Raw genomic sequence first — 20,555 nt, 5'->3', positions numbered from 1 at the left:
ACACACACACATACACGCACACACACACACACACACACACACACACACACACACCTTCCAAGCCACATACGCACGCACGCACGCACTCACGCACGCACGCACGTACAGACACTCATACACACACGCACAGACACACACACACGCACAGACACACACACATACACGCACACACACACACACACGCGCACACACACACACACACACACGCACACACACAGATACACAAACACACACACACACACACACACACACACACACACGACACGCCTGCCAAGATGATATGTGGTGGTGAACATGAGCTTCTACGCCGGAAGACCTGTATCATGATCCCAGCGTGTGGGAAACACAGAGAGAGAAAGAGGAAGTACAATTACACAGATCTTCCGGGACATCAGACAAAGTGGGGTCAGGTTTCCAGTGCATAGTACTACTGTAGCAGGGCCGGATCGTTGGGGTTCCTGGGGTTCCGGCCCCCCCCCCCCCCCCCCCCCTGGCCATCCAATGTACCTCTCAGAGAAAAAAAATGTGGACTTTGGACCCCTGCCTTCAGTTGGAACCCCCCCCCCCCCCCCTCAAACGAATTTGGTCCGGCCCTGTGTAGTCCATATTATCACCGTGAACTTCCTGAATCGAAGAAGGTCTAAAATAAAGTCTGAGTCACAGGATAAAGTCGAAGGTCTGGTCAGAGGACAAAGTGAGAAAGATGATAGATTTAGTGGCCGGGTGACACACGATTGAGTCACCGTGCTTTGTCTACAAGCTTCCAACTGAATCATGGGCGCACCTCCGTTGCTTCTCTAATGATGTTTGTCACTGTTGTGGATACCTGTTGTTTTTAGTATTCGGTCTCCGACTTATGTTATCATACATTATCAAAGTGTGCATCATTTTGTTAGTCATGATCATATAGAAGGTGTTATGAAAAGCCGACCATGAAAATGCATCTATAGAAAAACTGTCTCATGCACACGTTTCCGCAATGTCTGCATCGCATGTTTCAAACTAAGTCTGTTTTTTTAACACAATGCGTGGCAGTAATTATCTATATTTTTACAATTAGTTGGATGCATACATCTAGAATAATCAACTGCTGCTAGCTTTGGATCATTGTCACATGACGATGAAACTAGTAACTGTCCGTGATAATAACACGAACAAACACTTGTTGTCCATTAGCATGAATACATCAAAATGGAAATTTGTCTTTACCACATGTAAAAATGTCGGTCGACTATTTGAAGTGTATATATAATTATTAACGTACGTACAGGTATATACAGGGAATCCCTTAGAGTCCTGTTTCTTTGTGGGATACGACCAGTGAACTCATTGTAGCCGTAGCCATTTGCATTCCGTGTTTTCCAAAGGGTCTCCCTCCTGGCGCGAAATGTCGATAACTGTCCCATAGTACACCCATGAAAACAGACATATGTGTATAAAGGTACACATGTGAATTCTAACTGTAGTACATAAAAATTACGAATGTAACGATGGAAAAGAACACATGGAATACATCGTTGGTTCAAGAAATTGGACAGTTCATCCTCAATGTGTTGCCTTACTTACGGAATATGCAAAATGTCATTACTGTAGTGCATTTTTATTTTAGAGCTATAAGTAAGATTGTAATACTGATTTACAACATATATTGTAACTCAAACAAAAAAAGCACATATACGCATACAGAGACAGACACACTGCTACAGACACAGACGCAGACAGGCTCAAACAGACACAGACAGACAGACAGACAGACAGACAGACAGACAGACAGACAGACAGATCCACACACACACACACACACACACACACACACACACATGGGCGCAGACTCACAAACGCATGCACCTACAACAGCTATTATCACTGGCTGTTTTCATATTTGAAAGTAACGTGTATTGCATTCATTTTCGTAAAAGAAACACAAAAGCAAACTTACCGAACTGAGACAACAACACGGCACTGACAACACTCATATAATTATGTGATCAACAAGACTGACACGACTTCAGAACTTTGCTTTCAGTGAAGCAAACGGCACTGACAACAGAGCTTGCTACATGCGACAACATCGCGAATGGACTGTGTCCTTCTCGAAACACAGTCGCTTGAAAATAACTTTTTATTTCAGTGGTCTTGTGATAGTTATGAATAGAGTTTATTCATACACACGTGAGAGACATCATTCACGAGGTAACGATATCGTTCAAACCACACGTGTGTATATCATGTACATGACGTCGGGTCAAACTACTATGGCAGGGAGCTGATTTTCCACTGCTTATGATGCCAAAGTCACCGAAACAAACGTCATTCCAGAAACACTATTGCGCCTGCTGTTTTCCCTGGAAGGATTTTTGGAACTAAAACATGGCTTGCTGTGTCGTACCAGATTTACACTCGTTGCTTTTTCAATATTGAAAAGCTCGCTTTCGCTCGCAGTTCCATTTAAAAAAAAAGCAACTCGTGTAAACATGGTACGACACAGCAAGCCATGTAGTATTCTCTATGTTCAGCATGTGATAAGACGTTTTCCTTTTCTGCTGTCAAAGAAATCCATGTGCTTCCATTGTAATCGATGGTTCATAATACATTTGCTGATTTTGCTGCGTTACTTTGTTAAAAGCAAATTGAGGTGATTAAAAAATAAACATGCAATATACATGCCATAAAAGTGTTTTAACTAAGTCTTATGTATTAACGTGACATTGCTACTCACTATTTTGTTGTTTACATGACTTGCGCTTTAGCTTGTTTATATTTTTTTTTTAATGTATTCCGTATATTATCTGTTAAAGCGTGTCTGTGTTTCATTGTGAATGAGTGTACGACTTTTGTTTGTACTAAGTCATTTCGGAGATATTCCGGGTACCCTGTGCAAGTGAGTGTCTAAGTATGTGTGCGTGTGTGTGTGTGTGTGTGTGTGTGTGTGTGTGTGTGTGTGTGTGGCCGGTGTGTGTGTTGTGTGTGTGTGTGTGTGTGTGTGTGTGTATATGTGTGTGTGTATGTGTGTGTGTGTGTGTGTGTGTGGTTGTGTGTGTGTAAGTATATGTCTCTAAGTATGTGTATGTGTGTGTGTGTGTGTGTGTGTGTGTGTGTGTGTGTGTGTGTGTGTGTGTGTGTAAGTCAGTGTGTGTATGTATGCGCGCATGCGTGCGTGTTTGTGTGTATGCGAGCATGTGTGCGTCAGTGTGTGTATTTGTGTTGGTGTGATGAGTAACACCGCTGCTGCATATTGTTGATAACACCACCACTACCCCCACCCCCACCACAACAACAACCAGTTCAAGTCCTGCCAAAAGGCTAGCCTTCAAGCGCCTATACCACGAAACGTGCTTTCTGCTATAATGTGCAGATCTACAGGCGAGGGGAAGTAGGGTTGTCTACTTCCGCAATGGTCTGCGCAGCAAGGGCCCGGATGTGGACAACCTCGATCTTAGCCACGATAATGAAGGTGAAACATTAATGACACACACAGCATATACAGTGCAGGCACAACAAAACAACAGGCACATTTAAAGGCACAGTCATTCTCGTGAGCCTTTTAAAACCATCGGTTTTTTTCCATGTTTGTGTGTAACTGTGATAGACCCAAACAAAAGTTTTAACAAGAAAAATGTTCATTCAAAATGAACAGCGTCGATGCAATGTCCACCAAAGATTTATTTTGGGAAGTGTTAAAGGTTAGGGTCAAAAGTTAATGAATTGCATGTTGTGCTGGATTAATAAATTGTTTATTTCAGTCAATGCTTGATTCATAAGTACATTTTTCAGCATGGTGCATCTACAGGAGGGTGCTCCAACAATGATGCATAGTGCCAACATTTAGCGCAAACTTTTCACAACAGTGCATTATTACCACAAAGCGCATACAGCGATTATATAGTAGCAACAGGGCCGGACTACCGGGGGGGTTATGGGGGTTGCGCAACCCCCCCCCCTAGCCTAAACATGTACCTTACTTATTTAATTTTTTTTATTATTGCTTATTTTATGCCGTTTCGTGCAAGGACCGACCATTTTCCTATCTCAGAATATGACCTACCCATCAGCTTCAGGGGGCTTCGCCCCCTGACCCCCTCAACGAGGGGGGGGGGGGGGGTTCTAGGGTTTCCGGACCCCCCCCCCGAGCCAAAAAATAAAAATATTGAATGAGGTATGCATTTCTTTATTTTACATTGAGTTTCAATTTTTGGGGTATTAATCAGTGACAAAATCTGCTGCCTGAAACTGGTAATGATCATCCTCAGAATGCACCAGATTGCACCATTTTGCATCCTTTTTTTCAAAATTTTCCGGGGGGGCATGCCCCCGGACCCCCCTAGCAAGCTAGGCGCTTCGCATATACTTTTGACAAAAACCAGTCATAAAATGAACTGATCCGCCCCTGCCGCCAGGGGGGACATCCCCCTAGGCCACCACTGGCAACCCCCCCCCTCCTCTTCGCCTAGTCCGGCCCTGAGCAAGTTGGACTAAACATTTGAACAAAATGCATTTTGTTCAAATGTTAACAGCACAGCACCAAGTTTTGCATAAGTGCACAACAGCACTGACCATTTCACAAAAGTGCATAACAGCTGTGACAATTTTACAAAAGTGCATTGACCATTTCAGGCAGATGGCTAACATGCAGATTTCGCTTTTGTCTGTCTTTCTTTGAAAAGTAGGCATGTTCAAGATCGATGAAGTCATGAGCAATTGGGTTAGATGACAGAAAAGATTCAAAAACGTCAGATTCAGTTAGATGACAGAAAAGATTCAAAAACGTCAGATTCAGTGTTTTGGGCACTGTTGAACAGGAACATTCTCTCCTGTTCAACAAATGTGGGTTCAATTCAAAAGCAACATTGTCACAGATAGGCTAGTGTTACATTTCTGTAAAGTTTCAAAAACATCTTCCATGTTTTGGTTACTGTTGAACAGAGGCATATTTTCCTGTTCAAAAAAGTCTGACACAAATTGTCGTAGTTGTGGGTTAAGGTTCGATCTATACTGTCCTTCAAACGAGTCGTATAACCGTCATTGTCACAGATAGTGTTACATTTCTGTTTTACATTCAAACGAGTCGTAGAAATAGTAGTACATTTGCGTTTGGTTGTTTTTTCTTTTAGATTCCTGTCACTCATACTAGCAGTATTGATTGAGGTACATAAATCTGTTGATGTACAGGGATGACTTGTTTGTAATGAATCCTTGTTTCCTCCACATTGAGTTTGCATTGCAGTTGGACAGAAATGAACAGGTGTTAATTGATAAACACATTGATAATGGCTTTTGAGAAAATCAATCAATTCTGCAAAGGAATTAACTTGATGACATCAAAACTGCAGCGCCATTTGAAGAATGGTTACCATTTCTGTTTCTTTGATGGGAATCAAACAAATAAAAACATTGACTATCCAAGTTACCATGAATGGCAATAGTTGACTCCTGAAAAGTAGCAAGGATATAATTTGAGACGATAAACGCCTGATGCAATCCCTCCTCAAGGTCAGTCAACTCAAAACCTTCATCATTCGCAACATCAGTAGGCAACACAGCGGGATTCGTATGTCCAGAAATCATGTCGAAAAAATATTACATTTCAAAAGCATGTCCAACCACAGTTGTTGGCAAGTGTTCGTGTCCGAAGTAGCCTTCAGTGTGTGTATATGTATTCATGTGACAGAGAACGTGACCTCATTGTTCAATCCTCTCTCTCTCTTCTTTCTCATTCGAACGTACACACGCAAGAACGTAGCCTACGCACGCATGCACGCGCACGCACACACACACACACACACACCCCGCTGACGCACACTGACTGTCCGCAAGGGGGACACCCCGAAGCGTCCCGGTACCAAAGCGTCCCGGTACCGAAGCGTCCCGGTACCAAAGCGTCCCGGTACCGAAGCGTCCCGGTACCAAAGCGTCCCGGTACCGAAGCGTCCCACTATAACGCGTCACAGGACTTAGACTTTTTTTTTTTTTAAACCTTGAGTGACCTTGATTTGACCTTGACTTGACTAACCATATTTATTTTTTTTAAATTTAATCTTGACCTTGATTTGACCTTGACTTCACTGATTTTTTTAATTTTGCACAGACCTTGATTTGCTTTCGGTAAAAAAAAATCACTTTTTGTCCAACTTTTCCCCAACTTTACTTTAGATCTGTACTCACAACACACCAATTTGGAAATACTGTACCCGTGTGGACAAGTTCGGGGGAAAAGTCCGTAGGCTTCCGTTCACAAGAGGGATATGTCTGTTATCACACACGCTTTCTGGCTTCACTAAGCGTGAGCGTCGGAAAAAGTCTTTTCAGTTCTGCCTCCGACTTTTAAAGGGATACGCGGCATCTGACTCTACCTTTGATTTTTTTGTATTGACACATCTGATTACTAAAAGTTTTACAGTAGTAAAAGCATTCTCTGTACCACAATCAAAAAAGAAATACTCATTCCCTAAAGACTGCTGAACACCATGCATTTTTCATGTAACCACCGTTTTGCCCAAAATTCTCACAAAATTGCTAAAATAAGGGCCTGAAAGCAACAAAAAAAACAAACTAAAATGGTAACCCTATTCTTTTTTTTTACATTAAATGAATGTGAATAGTGTCTATATCTTGCCCAGAAAATATTAGAGCACTCGCATATTCCTTGTAATACCTATGATTTTTATTCCAAAAAGTAGGGGGTAGGGGTATAAAAGATGCTGCCACTCGAAAAATACCACTATGGCCTACAGTTTTCTTGTGTTTATTTTGAAGGTAAGATATCAAATATCCTGCTGCAAGAAAATCAGAGTGCTGTCATATTCCATGTTGTCATTATGGTTGTTTGAACAACAAGATTCGCTGATTTTTGTAAATATTTCAACACAGTATGTCGTTATCGGTTTGAGTTTACTTTTTTTTGGTTGTCAATTGACATATTTTGTTACTAAAAAGCATATTCTACCTACCACAATAAAAAAAAAGTACCCATTCACTAATGACTGCTGAACACCATGCATATCATATAACCAGCTGTTTGGGTCAAAATGTTCAGAAACTGCCGAAAAGAGGGCCTCATAGCAAAAAAACTAAAACGGTTTTTGTCTTGTGCACGTTTAAGACCAAGTGATTGCTCTGTGTGAATTACAGGCATTCCCTTTGCTATATAAATACATTGGCATGCGAGCCGAGGATGTGCGTGGTGACTGGTACCGGGACGCTTCGGCACCGGGACGCTTCGGTACCGGGACGCTTCGTGCCCTACTGCGCGGGAGCGTCCCGAAGTGTCCCGGTACCAAAGCGTCCCGGTACCCCTGTGACGCGTTATAATGGGACGCTTCGGTACCGGGACGCTTCGGTACCGGGACGCTTCGGCACCGGGACGCTTCGGTACCGGGACGCTTCGGTACCGGGACGCTTCGTGATGTACCCTCGGCAAGCATCTCTTTTTGTTTTCTTTACCTTTGTTTATTGTGTTTTCGATATTTGTGTTTATTTTTTGCTTGACTTATCTGTTTTATTTTAATGTTTGCTATCCACATCGTGTGATAAATGTTTCTTCTCAGTCTCCGAGTCAGTTAGTTTCTGCACGCCGCTTTGGTACTCCTTGTTTTTCTAACTGGTGTATTGTGCGCGACTGATTTGCGGATTTATTTGTATTCCTTTCATATGCAGTTGAAGTGTTGTGGGTGTTATTGTCTGTATATGCTATGTTGCGTCTGTGTATGCCTACAAGAATTTTGGGTGTAATGTGCCTGTGGTCTGATCGCAGTCAAGCACAGAAAACATGGCGGCGCCCTGTGGCAAATTCGTGGAAAGTCTTTCCCGACCGCAGATACCAGCGTCGTCCGCGACGCTGGAAAAACCGAGACAACCGTGTAAATTAACTGAGAAAGGAAACAAATTTGCATCGGTCCCGCATATAAAGGGACGTTAAAAACACTTACTATAACCAGAGACTGTAGAGTACGTACCAAGCATTTCGTGAATACAGTTGTGCGCACTCTCTAAGATCATGTCTTGCCAGGCTTTTACACACGCGCCCTTTTCCCTCTCGATGTTACTGATGATGTTATTTTCCCTGTCTACGTCACTCATTTCGTCATATAATCATTCATTCGCTTGCGGCTTCGTGGCAGGCGGAAGAAAAAATCAGCCAGATAAGTTTTCGTTATTAATTGTTTGTCTGTGCACTTAAAAGACCGTTGGGTCGATATATTTGTGAATGTATTGTTTTGTCAATAACAAACGTTCCAACAACCTACCTTTCTTGTTTTTACATTTAGTCAAGTTTTGACTAAATGTTTTAACATAGAGGGGGGAATCGAGACGAGGGTCGTGGTGTGTGTATGTGTGTCTGTGTGTGTGTATGTGTGTCTGTGTGTGTGTGTGTGTGTGTGTGTGTCTGTATGTGTGCGTGTGTGTTTGTGTGGTGTATGTGTGTATATATGTGTGTGTGTAGACCGATTCAGAGAAAACTTCTGGACCAATCGTCATGAAATTCACATGAGAGTTCGTGGATATAATATCCCCAGACGTTGTTTTAATTTTTTCGATTAATGTCCTTGATGACGTCATATCCGGCTTTTTGTAAAAGTTGAGGCAGCACTGTCACGCCCTCATTTTTAAACCAAATTGGTTGAAACTTTGGTGAAGTCTTAGTATTCTTCGACGAAGCCCGGACTATGGTATGGCATTTCAGCTTGGAGGGTTAAAAACTAGTTTGCTCATTAAATTTGTCATTAAAATCGATTTTTCGCAAACAGATTTAAAATTGATTGCATCGTATTCTTCATTAAATGTTGAATCTAAAAATACATACATATGTCATGTTTACTCTTAAAATGTGATCACAATTAACGAAAATAGGTTAATTAGTACTTCGGTTATTATTTAAGAGACCGGCACGGTTGGCCTAGTGGTAAGGCGTCCGTCCCGCGATCGGGAGGTCGTGGGTTCGAACCCCGGCCGGGTCATGCCTAAGACTTTTAAATTGGCAATCTAGTGGCTGCTCCGCCTGGCGTCTGGCATTATGGGGTTAGTGCTAGGACTGGTTGGTCCGGTGTCAGAATAATGTGACTGGGTGAGACATGAAGCCTGTGCTGCGACTTCTGTCTTGTGTGTGGCGCACGTTATATGTCAAAGCAGCACCGCCCTGATATGGCCCTTCGTGGTCGGCTGGGCGTTAAGCAAACAAACAAACAAACAAATATTATTTAAGAAATCGATCCAAAAATGATTTCATCTTATTCCTTATCATTTCCTGATTCCAAAAACATATAAATATAATATGTTGTATTTGAAACAAGCTCAGAAAGTTAAAAAGAATACAGAAAAGCGCGCTTCCCTGCTTACCGCAGTACGCTATTTCGCTATATTGCTATTTCATATGTTACGTGGATTTCCATTGGTCAATTGGGCAAAACTGAGCTCAGTGCAAAAGTGATATCGACGACATTTCCGTCGATATCAGTTTTGATATCGACGACCTCTTTATTGCTTCCCCACTTCAAAAACAAAAACACCTACATTTAAAAACAAACAAATATATATGAAAATGTAATTATCCCAGAATTTAGTTGAGCAAGTGACTAAAGACTTTTTGAAAGAAAAGACATTTTGAAATACTGAAAAGTACAAGAAAAGAGTGAACAAAAAGAAATAATAATCAGAGGGAGGGATATGGAACAGCCAAAACTGAGACAAATACTTTTGTAATTTCTTTACAGTAAATACAAAATGTCCAGAGAATTAGCAATATATCTAACATTGACTGACTGTGTGACGATATCTTCTGCTATTGGTCTGTTTCGACAGTGATATCAAAATCTCGACCTCCGGTCTCGATTTTGATATCACTGTCTCAACAGACCATAGCAGAAGATATCATCACACAGTCCGTCAATATTGGGTAATTCTTGCATGTCAGTTTCACTTCGTGTTGCACGGGAAAATTGAGCGACTTCCTTGCCGCGTGGATTGACGAAGCTGTTTTGTCTTGGTGAAAAAAATGCAGTGCGTTCAGTTTTATTCTGTGGGTTGGACAGATTGACTGAATGTAATTTCGCCTTACGCGACTTGTTTGATTTCCTCTCGATGTTATTCACACCGTAGAACGAAGCTAAGGCAAGTTCAGTATACGTGCGGTCACGAGGTACGATACGGGCCCTCGAGTCGAAGTGTTGGCGGGCTGGAAGGTAGGATTTTCACTTAGTATTCAATATATACCAGTCATTCATAACTACTATCAATTAGATTATGTTTCTTACGATGCTAGCTTATCCCTCCTTCATTCCTACTATGCTCAGTTCTTTGGTTTAGCCAGAAACGTCTATGAAAAATTCGAATCGAATGCTAAGGTCAAAGTGCACCCATGCTAAGGTCAAAGTGCAATTCTTGAGGCAGCTTTTTGTGCATTCCCTCGATCTATTGTACACTCTGAAACATTTCGGGAGGTTACCAGCTACCCATCTTTGTATTGTGAACAAAAACGAGATTGTGAAGGTCCTTGATCGCATGAAAACAAAATCGTGTGTGGGGTCCCAGTTTTTGCTAAGATCAAAGTTCACATGTCTGTCTCTCTCTCTGTCTCTCTTTCTGTATCTCTCTCCCTCTCTCTGTATCTCTCTCTCTCTCTCTCGCTCCCTCTCTCTCTCTCTCTCGCTCCCTCTCTCTCTCTCCCTCTCTCTCTCTTTCGCTCTCTCTCTCTCTCTCACACACACACACACACATACACACACAAATACGCACACGCACACACACACACACACACACACACACATACACACACATACACACACACACACACACACACACACACACACTCACACAATGAAATGAGTCAAATACGGCTCGATCTCGTAGGAGCAAGGCACACTGTTAGAACTAGTATACCTTATATTAAGAAATACCTTGCAGCTGATGCAAACGTGATGCAAATATGTGTCAAATAAATAAAACGTGAAGCATGGATGTGCCTTATATAGACTGTAACCATGTCATCAGTAGCACGGAATGTTATACAGAGCGATACAACTTATAATTATATTCGTACACACACAAAAGCACTGTGACTTTGAACCGAATTCGATTGCACATGTGAAGATTGTATTTCACTTTGGCAAACCTTGAACAATAACACAGCGTGTTCGAACAGGTCTTCTCCTTCAAGACAATACGAGAAAGGAATGCTTGCTAACAGCATAATCTCATTTAAGTATCAAGTGAAGAGAATGTGTTGAATCAGTTTACCGGAGTATACTGTTTTCCTAGCCACTTAGGGTAACACAAAATGCCTTTTCGTAGTCTCGTTATCAAGCGTATTGTTACAGATTATGCAGTGTGCAGTATTATTTATTTCTAGCTCCGTTGATACTATCGCTTCGCTCAAACAGGTGAGTTTGTCTTCACATTTTGTCGTACTATTACAACATAAACTCTACCAAATGTAAGCCTACTATAAGAAAAGCAGTCAATGACGAAAAAATGAGAGAATGTCTAAACAAATAAACAAATGGCCCGAGAGGAAAGCAAAGATAATTCGTATCACTCAACGTCTTTTAGATGATCCCGACAAGATAGTTGTGTACATTTGGACCCATGATTCGATCCAAGTTTTTGTGAACACCTTGACACTAACTTGTTTCTCATTTTATCGGGCTGTAGGCCTACTTCGACACAATCATATACACAGATTTAATTTTAATGCAGCAACATAATGAAGATACGACTTGTGAATGTTTTCTTTTGTCAATAATTAAATCTTTCCTATTCTTGTTTTTATTTATTCTGAATTGTGCAACGTAAGCAGCCTATCTGTGTTTGGATTGAAGACTTGCTTGTATATTCCACTGCTTGTTATTCTCTACAGCGCCAGGAGATTGGTTCCAAATAACTCTCCTCGCCTCGCTTACTCTTGTTGCGGTGATGTTGTCTATATAATCAGAGACTCCAGACTCAAGACTCAAGACTCAACATGTTACTGTCCTTATAAAAACAAGGAACATTGACATGCAGTGTTAGGCGATAGATACCGACACTGCCGGTCGCACACTGAGTTGCGCCCAAAGCACCTAATTCCCTTCATTTCTAAAAACCATTATGGCAAAGTTGTCCAAAGTTCGACGATAGTAATACTTATTGATTTTTCAACTGTTCCAGTGTTTATACATAGTCATCGGGACGTTTGTGATGGACCCAGACAATCAGTGCACAGGTGGGTGAATGGTAATCTATACATAATTAGAAATGCTAAGAGCAAGCAAAGAAAACAGAGTACACTGATGTGGCTAATAAGAGTAATGCCAGCGACACACACACACACACACACACACACACACACACACACACAACGCAGGGCGCGCGCTGAGTCCTACATTTTCTGCTCCTTGCAGCAGTGACACGCGCTCGCATTTGCTAGATAAAAGATTGAAATTCCTGAACCCAACGCGTTTTGTCCGCCACAAAATGTGCGTACCCACCAACATTCAATCATGACGATGAACATAGCCGGGACTCTGGTGCAGCAGTGTTTCGCATAACGCAATTCGAGAATGAAAGCCGCTCTTTCTATTCAATGCTTGTTATTCTCTCAGGTGCCAGGAGACTGGTTTCGCATAATTCTCATTTACATTAATAGTATACATGTCGTATGCATGCTTTTCTTCCCTTTATTTCTCAGAGCAGAACAAAACCGTTCCGCTGTTCACATTTGTGAAATTAATCAGAATAGTTACAGAGACTTTTCAGGTAAATCATTGCAAGGGTGTCAAAATTACAGCACAGCAAATGCCCAATAGCCTTTTAAAGATCAAATTCGTCAAGAGACGACTTGTAAAAATGGTGTATTACACTTTTTTGTTCCCTAATTATTATTTACAAAAATAAACATATGTTACGAATCAGTAACTACGTAGTACTTACTATTGCACGGCTTTTAAACGATTGCTTTTCTTTCAATCTAAAAATAAATAAATAATCGCCAACCTCATTTGCAGACCAGATCGCGTTTCCAGACGGCCGATGTCGTCTGATTCTCATTGGAAAGACTGGAGCGGGAAAAAGTTCTACCGGAAACACCATTTTGGGAGCAGACTTGTTTAAATCACAGATCGGGTTCAACTCCGAAACGAAAGAATGCGGAATTGGGATAACTGTGCGAAATGGACTGGAAATTTTGGTACACAGACAGACTATTTCTCTTTCTTGTTGTTCTTGTTCATCCTCAATATCTTAATCTTTTTGTATGTCTACCTGTCTGTCTGCCCGCCCGTCTGTCTGTCTGTCTGTCTGCCTGTGTCTCTGTCTGTCACTGTCTCTCTCTATCTGTCTGTCTCTGTCTGTCTGTCTCTGTCTCTGTCTCTGTCTCTCTCTCTCTCCTCTCCCTCTCTCTCTCTCTCTCTCTCTCTCTCTCTCTCTCTCTCTCTCAATCATTCAATCCCCCCTGTAAGTGTTTTGCCTTATAATAATGATCCAATCTGTGCACTTTTCCTGAAAGCTGGAGTTATATTTTTAAATTTGTGATGATATGTGACTGGGTAAATATCTAATTCGCATGCTGCTATCGTTTCTTTAACACGCTTGATAGTCTTAAAAGATGATGAAACACTGACCCATAAAATATATATATACTATCATATCATACGTACGGCTAGATAAGCCTTTTACCTGCTACATGGCTTCATCTGTAGTATGTTTTTGTGTCTGTTTGCTCGTGTTCAGCGTTTTTCTGGCATGCTTTCGGTTCAAATTAAAGGTTCAGACCAACCGCGAACATGAATTGTTTCCAGTGTTTAATGACAATCGTCACCGACCAAATATTCAAAGATTTCTCTTCTTGGCCCTTTATTCCAAAGTGATATATGTGACGTCATAAGCGAAAAGAGTTGGAGAAGACATCACAGTGCGAAGCATGTCTTCACATAAAACATTGTGTCACTTCTCCCAGGATCCAACAAAGAATTTTCGAAAAAGAAGTCTGTCTCGATGACTTCGTCATATCAGCAGAAAAAAATGAATCGTAAGGTCACTGCCAGGCTGTGCATGTATCGGTGTGGGACGTCATTAGTTTTGTTCTTGCATCAGGTGATGGACACGCCAGGGCTGTGTGATACGGATGGCGAAGACCAAGAACTGGCGACACGAATCACACAGTCTCTCTTCGCTGTGGCTCCCGGCCCGCATGTGGTTATACTGGTCATGAGATGTGATGCCAGATTTACTGACCAGGAAGTCAAGGTAAGGTGTATTATGATTGGGAAGGGGGTCGGGTGGTGGGGAGGGTTGGGGTGGAAAGAGAGAGAGAGAGAGAGAGAGAGAGAGAGAGAGAGAGAGAGAGATAGAGAGAGAGAGGGAGAGAGGTTGCTAGAGAGAGAGAGAGAGAGAGCCAGAGAGCGTGTGCGTGCGTGTGTAAGTGTATGTTTGTGTGTGTGTGTGTGTGTGTGTGTATGTGTGTGTGTGTGTGTGTATGTGTGTGTGTGTGTGTGTGTATGTGTGTGTGTGTTCAAACATGCGACCCAAGCATCCATGCACTTTGTCATATCTCTCCATTCTGAAAACAGGTGTTTGAGATGCTAAAGGACATATTTGGACCAAAGATGACTTCTTATCTGATAGCGATATTCGTCGGGAAAGATCTGCTTGACAAAGGAGGAGTCGACTTCAACCAGATGGTAAGTGAATTTTGGGCCTAAAGTTGTTGAACCAAGAGTGTTTTTTTTAAAGGTATACACATGTCCGTTCTATAAAGGGAAGCAACTCCGGTTGAATTACATTGATCAATAACATCCGAAATAATAATCGCTCTTTGTTTCAGCTGCAGAGGTCCAAGAAACTAAACTCCGTTCTCGAGGAAGCAGGCAATCGCTATCTTCTCTTCAACAACGACGCCAACGAACAGGGAAAGGCCGAGCAAGTGGAACGACTGATGCTCTTGGTAAAACATGTTGTCATAAAAAATGGTGGCGGCTGCTTCCGCCACAAGGTATGCCGGGAGTTAGACACGGCCATGGAAAATATGGTGAAAGAAGAAATTCAACGGAGAGTAGCAGCGACACTGCCAATGATGCACAAGAAAAACGTCACGGTTGCACACGAAGATCAGCTTGCTTTTATGATGAAGGAACCTTCAAACAAGGACCAAGTGACAGATCTTGACGCTTCTGATGATGACGAAGATGACATAGACAAGCTCTGCACCCAAAACCACTCTCAGGCGGACATCCAAGTGTTGAACAGACAACGAGAAATGGACAATCTGAAACGTACAGGAGCGGTCAGATCCCTAACCAGAAATTTCTCCCTACCACTGCTACCCTCTCCTGCACCCCCACCATTTGCACGGCGACCCGCTCCACCCCCACCCCCGGGACCACGGCCAGTCCTAAGAAATTTCAATCTTCCTCGTTCACACAGCGCGTCAGAAGGCCTGGTGTCTCGCCCACCACAGAAACCTACACGAACGCTCAAACCTCGACAGCAAAGCATGGTAAGCGCTGGTCTTTCGCACGGTAATCTACTCACAGGCCTAAAAGGGTACGGCGATTCTTCAACCTTCTCAAAGCCACCACCACCACCACCACCACCAAAACCATCGCATGGAAATCTACTCGCAAGCATAGAAGTTTACAGCGATTCTTCAACAAGCTCAAAACCACCACCTCCTCCACCAAAACCAACCCCCCAAGGAGACTTCGGGGCGACGAGCTCGTTCTGGACAAACTTCAGCGACTACGTAGTCGACGTGGAGACTCTCCTAGATCAGATTCAAGACGAGCTAGGCGAGGATCTCACGAGGGCCGATACTGCTGACACAACCTTCGCTTACCAGCTTCCCCACAAGCGGCATCTGACTCTGACCCAAAAGCAGCGCCTGGTGGAAGACGCCATGAAGAAGAAGATCCTCACCCACCCCGAGGAGCTGAACGACGCACAGAGAGAGGAGATGCAGAAGGCCGTTAAATCTGTCGGTCAGAGGATCAGAAAGGGGATGTCCAAATTTTCCCTGATGACCATTGATAAATGCCAGCTGATGTGAAATCCGTGAGGATTTACCAGAAAAGTGTGTACTCATAGTTTTTAAAACACTGTTAGAACAGACCACTTCAAGATCAGAGATGGAGAGTCCACAATTACACCGAAAACTGTGAGATGTACCAGCTAATAAGAAGTATATGGACGTTTGTCAAAAAGTCGAATGAGAGAAAACTCTAAATACTAATTAGATCTTTCATATGAAAGGCACGAGTCGGTTCAACATCTCAGATCTGCCCAATCTTTTTTAATGGGATAAAAATAGACCACACTTTGGACACGTTCCAAAAATCAACATCCTGGCTGTTCCCTGTGCAGAGTAGGAATGTGTGATGAATGAGTTTCTTAACGGACTCGAGAGCCAATTTGAACAATTAATTAAAGAACAACAACACCAATACCAACACCACGAACAACAGAACAAACAAACAAACAAACAAACAAGCAAGTAAACAAATTAACAAAGAATTCACACTGTGCCTTTAAAAAGACCCACGACAGTCTTTCAGCTTTTCTGTAGTATGCTTTCAAAAATGTATAGGTCTTAAACAAATTTCAATCTTTTTATTTGCTTAAAATAATGTATGTAATCTGAGGAGCTGATAACTTCCCTTGAACAGTTCCCTCAACATTTTCTATACTATTTTTGATAACATCAGCTCGTCGAAAAGCCCAAAGATGCATGTATATAGCTATTCTGATAGACACGTGGGGGAATTCGGGGGCTGTGATTGGATGGTCTCACACATCCTTTTTCCGATTATCAAAGCATAATGCTACGGAAGTCGGCCATTTTTGCCAATATCCCAAAAGCATATTGGCAATAACAAAGACGCATGGTTCCGGTTTACCCATCTGTACCACACGATGTTTCAATCGACAACAGCATACACTGACAACTTGAAATTCTTCTCGGGAATGTTTTTCAGCTTTACAAATGTCGATAGCATACCCTTTTCTGCTAACTTCCCGATGAAACAGGACTAAACCAATTATTTTCTAAACACCACAAAAGGCCCAAAGTCGAAAGATGTAGTACTTCATCTTCTTCTTCTTCTTCTGTGTTCGTGGGCTGAAACTCTCACGTACACTCGTCTTTTTTGCACGAGTGGAATTTTACGTGTATGGCCGTTTTTACCCCGCCATTTAGGCAGCCATACGCCGCTTTCCGAGAGGAAGCATGCTGGGTATTTTCGTGTTTCCGACTGAGTATAACCCACCGACCGGATTACAGGATCAAGTTTTCGCGCGCACTTGGTCTTTTGCTTGCGTGTACACACGGGGGTGTTCGGACACCGAGGAGAGTCTGCACACAAAGTTGACTCTGAGAAATAAATCTCTCGCCGAACGTGGGGACGAACTCACGCTGACAGCGGCCAACTGGACACAAATCCAGCGCGCTACCGATTGAGCTACATCCCCGCCCTGAAAGATGTAGTACAAACAGGGGAGTAAAACGGAACAGCCGTTTTTGTGTGCCTGTGTGAGAAGTAGAATTGCCATTCATCCAAACTGAAAACTTCGCTGCCGTCTGCTCGCGTTGTACGGATTAGCTGTTCTCTTCTCCTCCCCTTGTTGCATCCTAGTTCTTCAGTTGTTTCTAGTTTTCCGTTGATGTTGTGCTTTGGTCTTCTTCATAAGTAGTCTTGTTCAAAATTTAAAAAAAACTCAAACTTCTTTTTGTTGTATACGAATGAACTAATAAAAAGCTGTTTAACAGCTGTGTTGTCAAATCGAGGTTTTTTGTCCAAAGTCAGTGTGGCGCCTGCGCAAAACTAATGCGCATAAGAAACGGCGTCTGCTATCAAAACCTGAGATCAACGCATCGACGCAAAAACTGTCATTTTGTAAGTTTGGAACAACAAATCAAGGTCAGAACAGTTATATCATCGCTATTGTATTTTCAGCGTAGCAATAGGGTCCGATATTTAGACTCGAACAAGTATAATGCGACTCGTCTTCGACTCGTCGGCATTATACTTGTCTCGTCTAAATATCGGACCCTATTGCTACGCTGAAAACACAATAGCTGTTAATCACCGCCAATAGTTGATATTTAATTACTTGTTGATACATGTAGATGATGCCCGTGTTGCTCGACCTAGAGTTTGCGTCTCTCCCAGTTCGGCACTTTCTCGTGCATACCAACCCATGTCATCAAAATTGACACATCCGTCGAACGCAGACTGTTAACACGTACCTGGCTAGTTTGTAGAAATAAATCAAAGTTCAGTGCGCAGGATATTGAGAACAACTTACACTGGATGATTACTGAATAGGTTTATTATAATGCTGGAGTAGGTACAATGTCCACTTTTGCCTAACCCAGTTTGTGTCGATTTTCGGGTAAAAACTTGAATTTAAAAAAAAAAGCTCTCTCTTTTTTTTTTTTTTTTTGGGGGGGGGAATCAGCTTTTCTATTGAAATATTAGGGCTTACGAACGGAGATGTCTTATTTAACAATCTTAAAATACCAACAACAAATTATCATTATGTAGGCTATTTATGTAATGTAAAATATAAAACAATCAATCAGTCTATCAAAAGATCAATAAATCAGTACTTTAACAAATAAATACATATTTTAATTCATAAAAAAATACTTAAAATTAAATCAACCTTTTTTATGTGTAATTTTTTTAACATTTTTATAATTAATACTTTACAATCTTTTATTAAATTACATTTATATATTTTTTTAAACAAATGGTCACACCATTTTATAAAACTAACAAAAACACGTAACAATTAACAAAATCAAAATAAATATATATTTTTTGTAATGTATAACAATCTTAAATAACTTCGAAATAAATATCAATTTATGTATCTTATAACTTCCAATTTCATCTTTTTATTTTATTATTACTAATATTTGTGATATTATTTATATAATCATTGTTATATTTTTTTTAATATTATTTTTCAATTACTTTTCTTTTATTATTATCTTTCACTTAGTTGCCTATAAATTCAAAAGTCTCCGTTTGCTTGTCCAATCTCTGACTTCGACAGTCGTGTCATCATTTTCCCACACTGTTTTTTTTTTTTAAATTCAAACATGTATTAAACACCTGGAGTAGATCATACATGTCACTATCACATAAATATCAAACTCTATCAAGGTTTTAAACACTCAAAATATGACTTGCTCTTGTTTTATAACAGGGCCCTGAGTGTTAATTCCCTCTGAAAAAGAAATAATATTTCAAGCGGTGTCCCGTATTTAAATTTGCTAATACATATATCTTTCCAGTCAAAATTAAATTAGTAAGATACTGATACATGTCATGTGTTAAACCATCCTTTTCGCGCACACCAATGAGAACATCTGGTGCATGTAAAACAATTGCTATGCTATATCGATCGTAAAACAAAGTTTCAACATGCTTCCACAATTGGTGAATTTTACTGCAGTGGAAGAATAAGTGTTCAATATAATCAACTTGTTCTAGACAATATGGGCATTTATCATTATTTACGAGTCCCATTTTTAAGAGAAGAATATTGGTTGGGTATATATTGTGAAATATCTTCCACTGTAATTCTCTTAATCTGGTTTCTGTTGTTGTGTCTTTTGCATTAAGCCAAACTTTTTCATCAATAATAATACTAAATTTGTTCAGCCAAAATCGAACACAACAAGGTTGACTATATTTCGTATCTATCATAACATTTCCAAAATCTCTAGCTTTTAACATCACTGTATCATTAAAATACAATTTTGGAACTTCTTCAGTAACAGCACATAATCGGTATTTTTCTTTAAATAACTAGACAACGCCGAGTGAATAACAATGTACTGTAAATACAGTTATGGTGAAGTACCATTTAATTTATGTTGTGAGGATATGTTGTCTAGAGGCTAGTCGCTAGAATCAGGAGGGATGGCGGGAGCCACTCGACCTCAAACTGAAACACGCTGATGTGATAATCTGGGCTTAGTTATACCCACAGCCCCATGTCCGAGTCCCTGACCAGTCGGCACAGCAGCAAGCAGCTTGCTGCTGTGTGTCCAGCCTAGAGAACTGCTACTGCGCAAATAATCCTGGGGACTCAGACCATGGTTGGTTGGTTGGTTTTTGGGGTTTAATGTCTCTTCAGCAGATGCTAGCTGCTATTCGAGACCGATGCAGTTATTTTCTTTTCCCTTCATATGTCAAGTTCTACGTTTCAGACTATTTACATTCAAATCTATCACTGTAAAAGAAGGTTCTAAAAATTAATAATTTTCACTTCTGGTACTTTAAATCTTGTAAAAAATCTTGATCTCTTTTAAAAAGTTAAAAATCTTGTCCGGGGGAACATCCCGGAATAAAACCTTCAGTGTTTCCGCATTGTAGTGTTTGTCTCGAAATTCTTGAACGTCTACACATTTTGTGAGAACATGTTCTAATGTCCATGGTTCGTCACATCCAAAACAGTATGGTGGATCTTCACCTTTCAGCAGATACGAATGTGTAATGTGACTGTGCCCAATGTGTAAGCGACAGAGAACTGTCTCTTCCTTCCTGTTGAGGCGACATTGGGGTAGGCTGTCCGACAGC

The 20,555-nt window shown here is 41.2% G+C and overlaps 2 protein-coding genes and 1 long non-coding RNA gene across 4 annotated transcripts in view; 2 read left to right on the top strand and 1 right to left on the bottom strand.

Moving 5' to 3' along the window:
• LOC138962037 (uncharacterized) overlaps positions 1-20,555 on the bottom strand; it is a 384,447-nt gene that overhangs the window by 282,254 nt on the left and 81,638 nt on the right. The window lies entirely within an intron of this gene.
• Positions 11,254-13,230, top strand: LOC138962040 (uncharacterized). Its single transcript, XR_011454380.1, has 3 exons — positions 11,254-11,372; positions 12,139-12,193; positions 12,975-13,230. It is a non-coding gene; the product is annotated as an uncharacterized lncRNA (long non-coding RNA).
• Positions 14,065-17,001, top strand: LOC138961151 (uncharacterized). Its single transcript, XM_070332750.1, has 3 exons — positions 14,065-14,214; positions 14,538-14,648; positions 14,792-17,001. Exons 1-3 carry the CDS (start codon positions 14,065-14,067, stop codon positions 16,010-16,012), a joined length of 1,482 nt encoding a protein of 493 aa, XP_070188851.1. The 3' UTR covers positions 16,013-17,001.

The sequence above is a fragment of the Littorina saxatilis genome, linkage group LG3 (genome assembly GCF_037325665.1).
Source record: "Littorina saxatilis isolate snail1 linkage group LG3, US_GU_Lsax_2.0, whole genome shotgun sequence".
NCBI lineage: Eukaryota > Metazoa > Mollusca > Gastropoda > Littorinimorpha > Littorinidae > Littorina > Littorina saxatilis.
This window is presented reverse-complemented; position numbering and strand designations above follow the sequence as displayed.

Excerpts from the sequence above, each read along its gene's own strand:
- LOC138961151 (XM_070332750.1), top strand. The coding sequence starts at position 14,065 with ATGGACACGCCAGGGCTGTGTGATACGGATGGCGAAGACCAAGAACTG. Across the intron at positions 14,215-14,537 it reads TTACTGACCAGGAAGTCAAG|GTGTTTGAGATGCTAAAGGA; the intron begins GTAAGGTGTATT and ends TTCTGAAAACAG. Across the intron at positions 14,649-14,791 it reads GAGTCGACTTCAACCAGATG|CTGCAGAGGTCCAAGAAACT; the intron begins GTAAGTGAATTT and ends TCTTTGTTTCAG.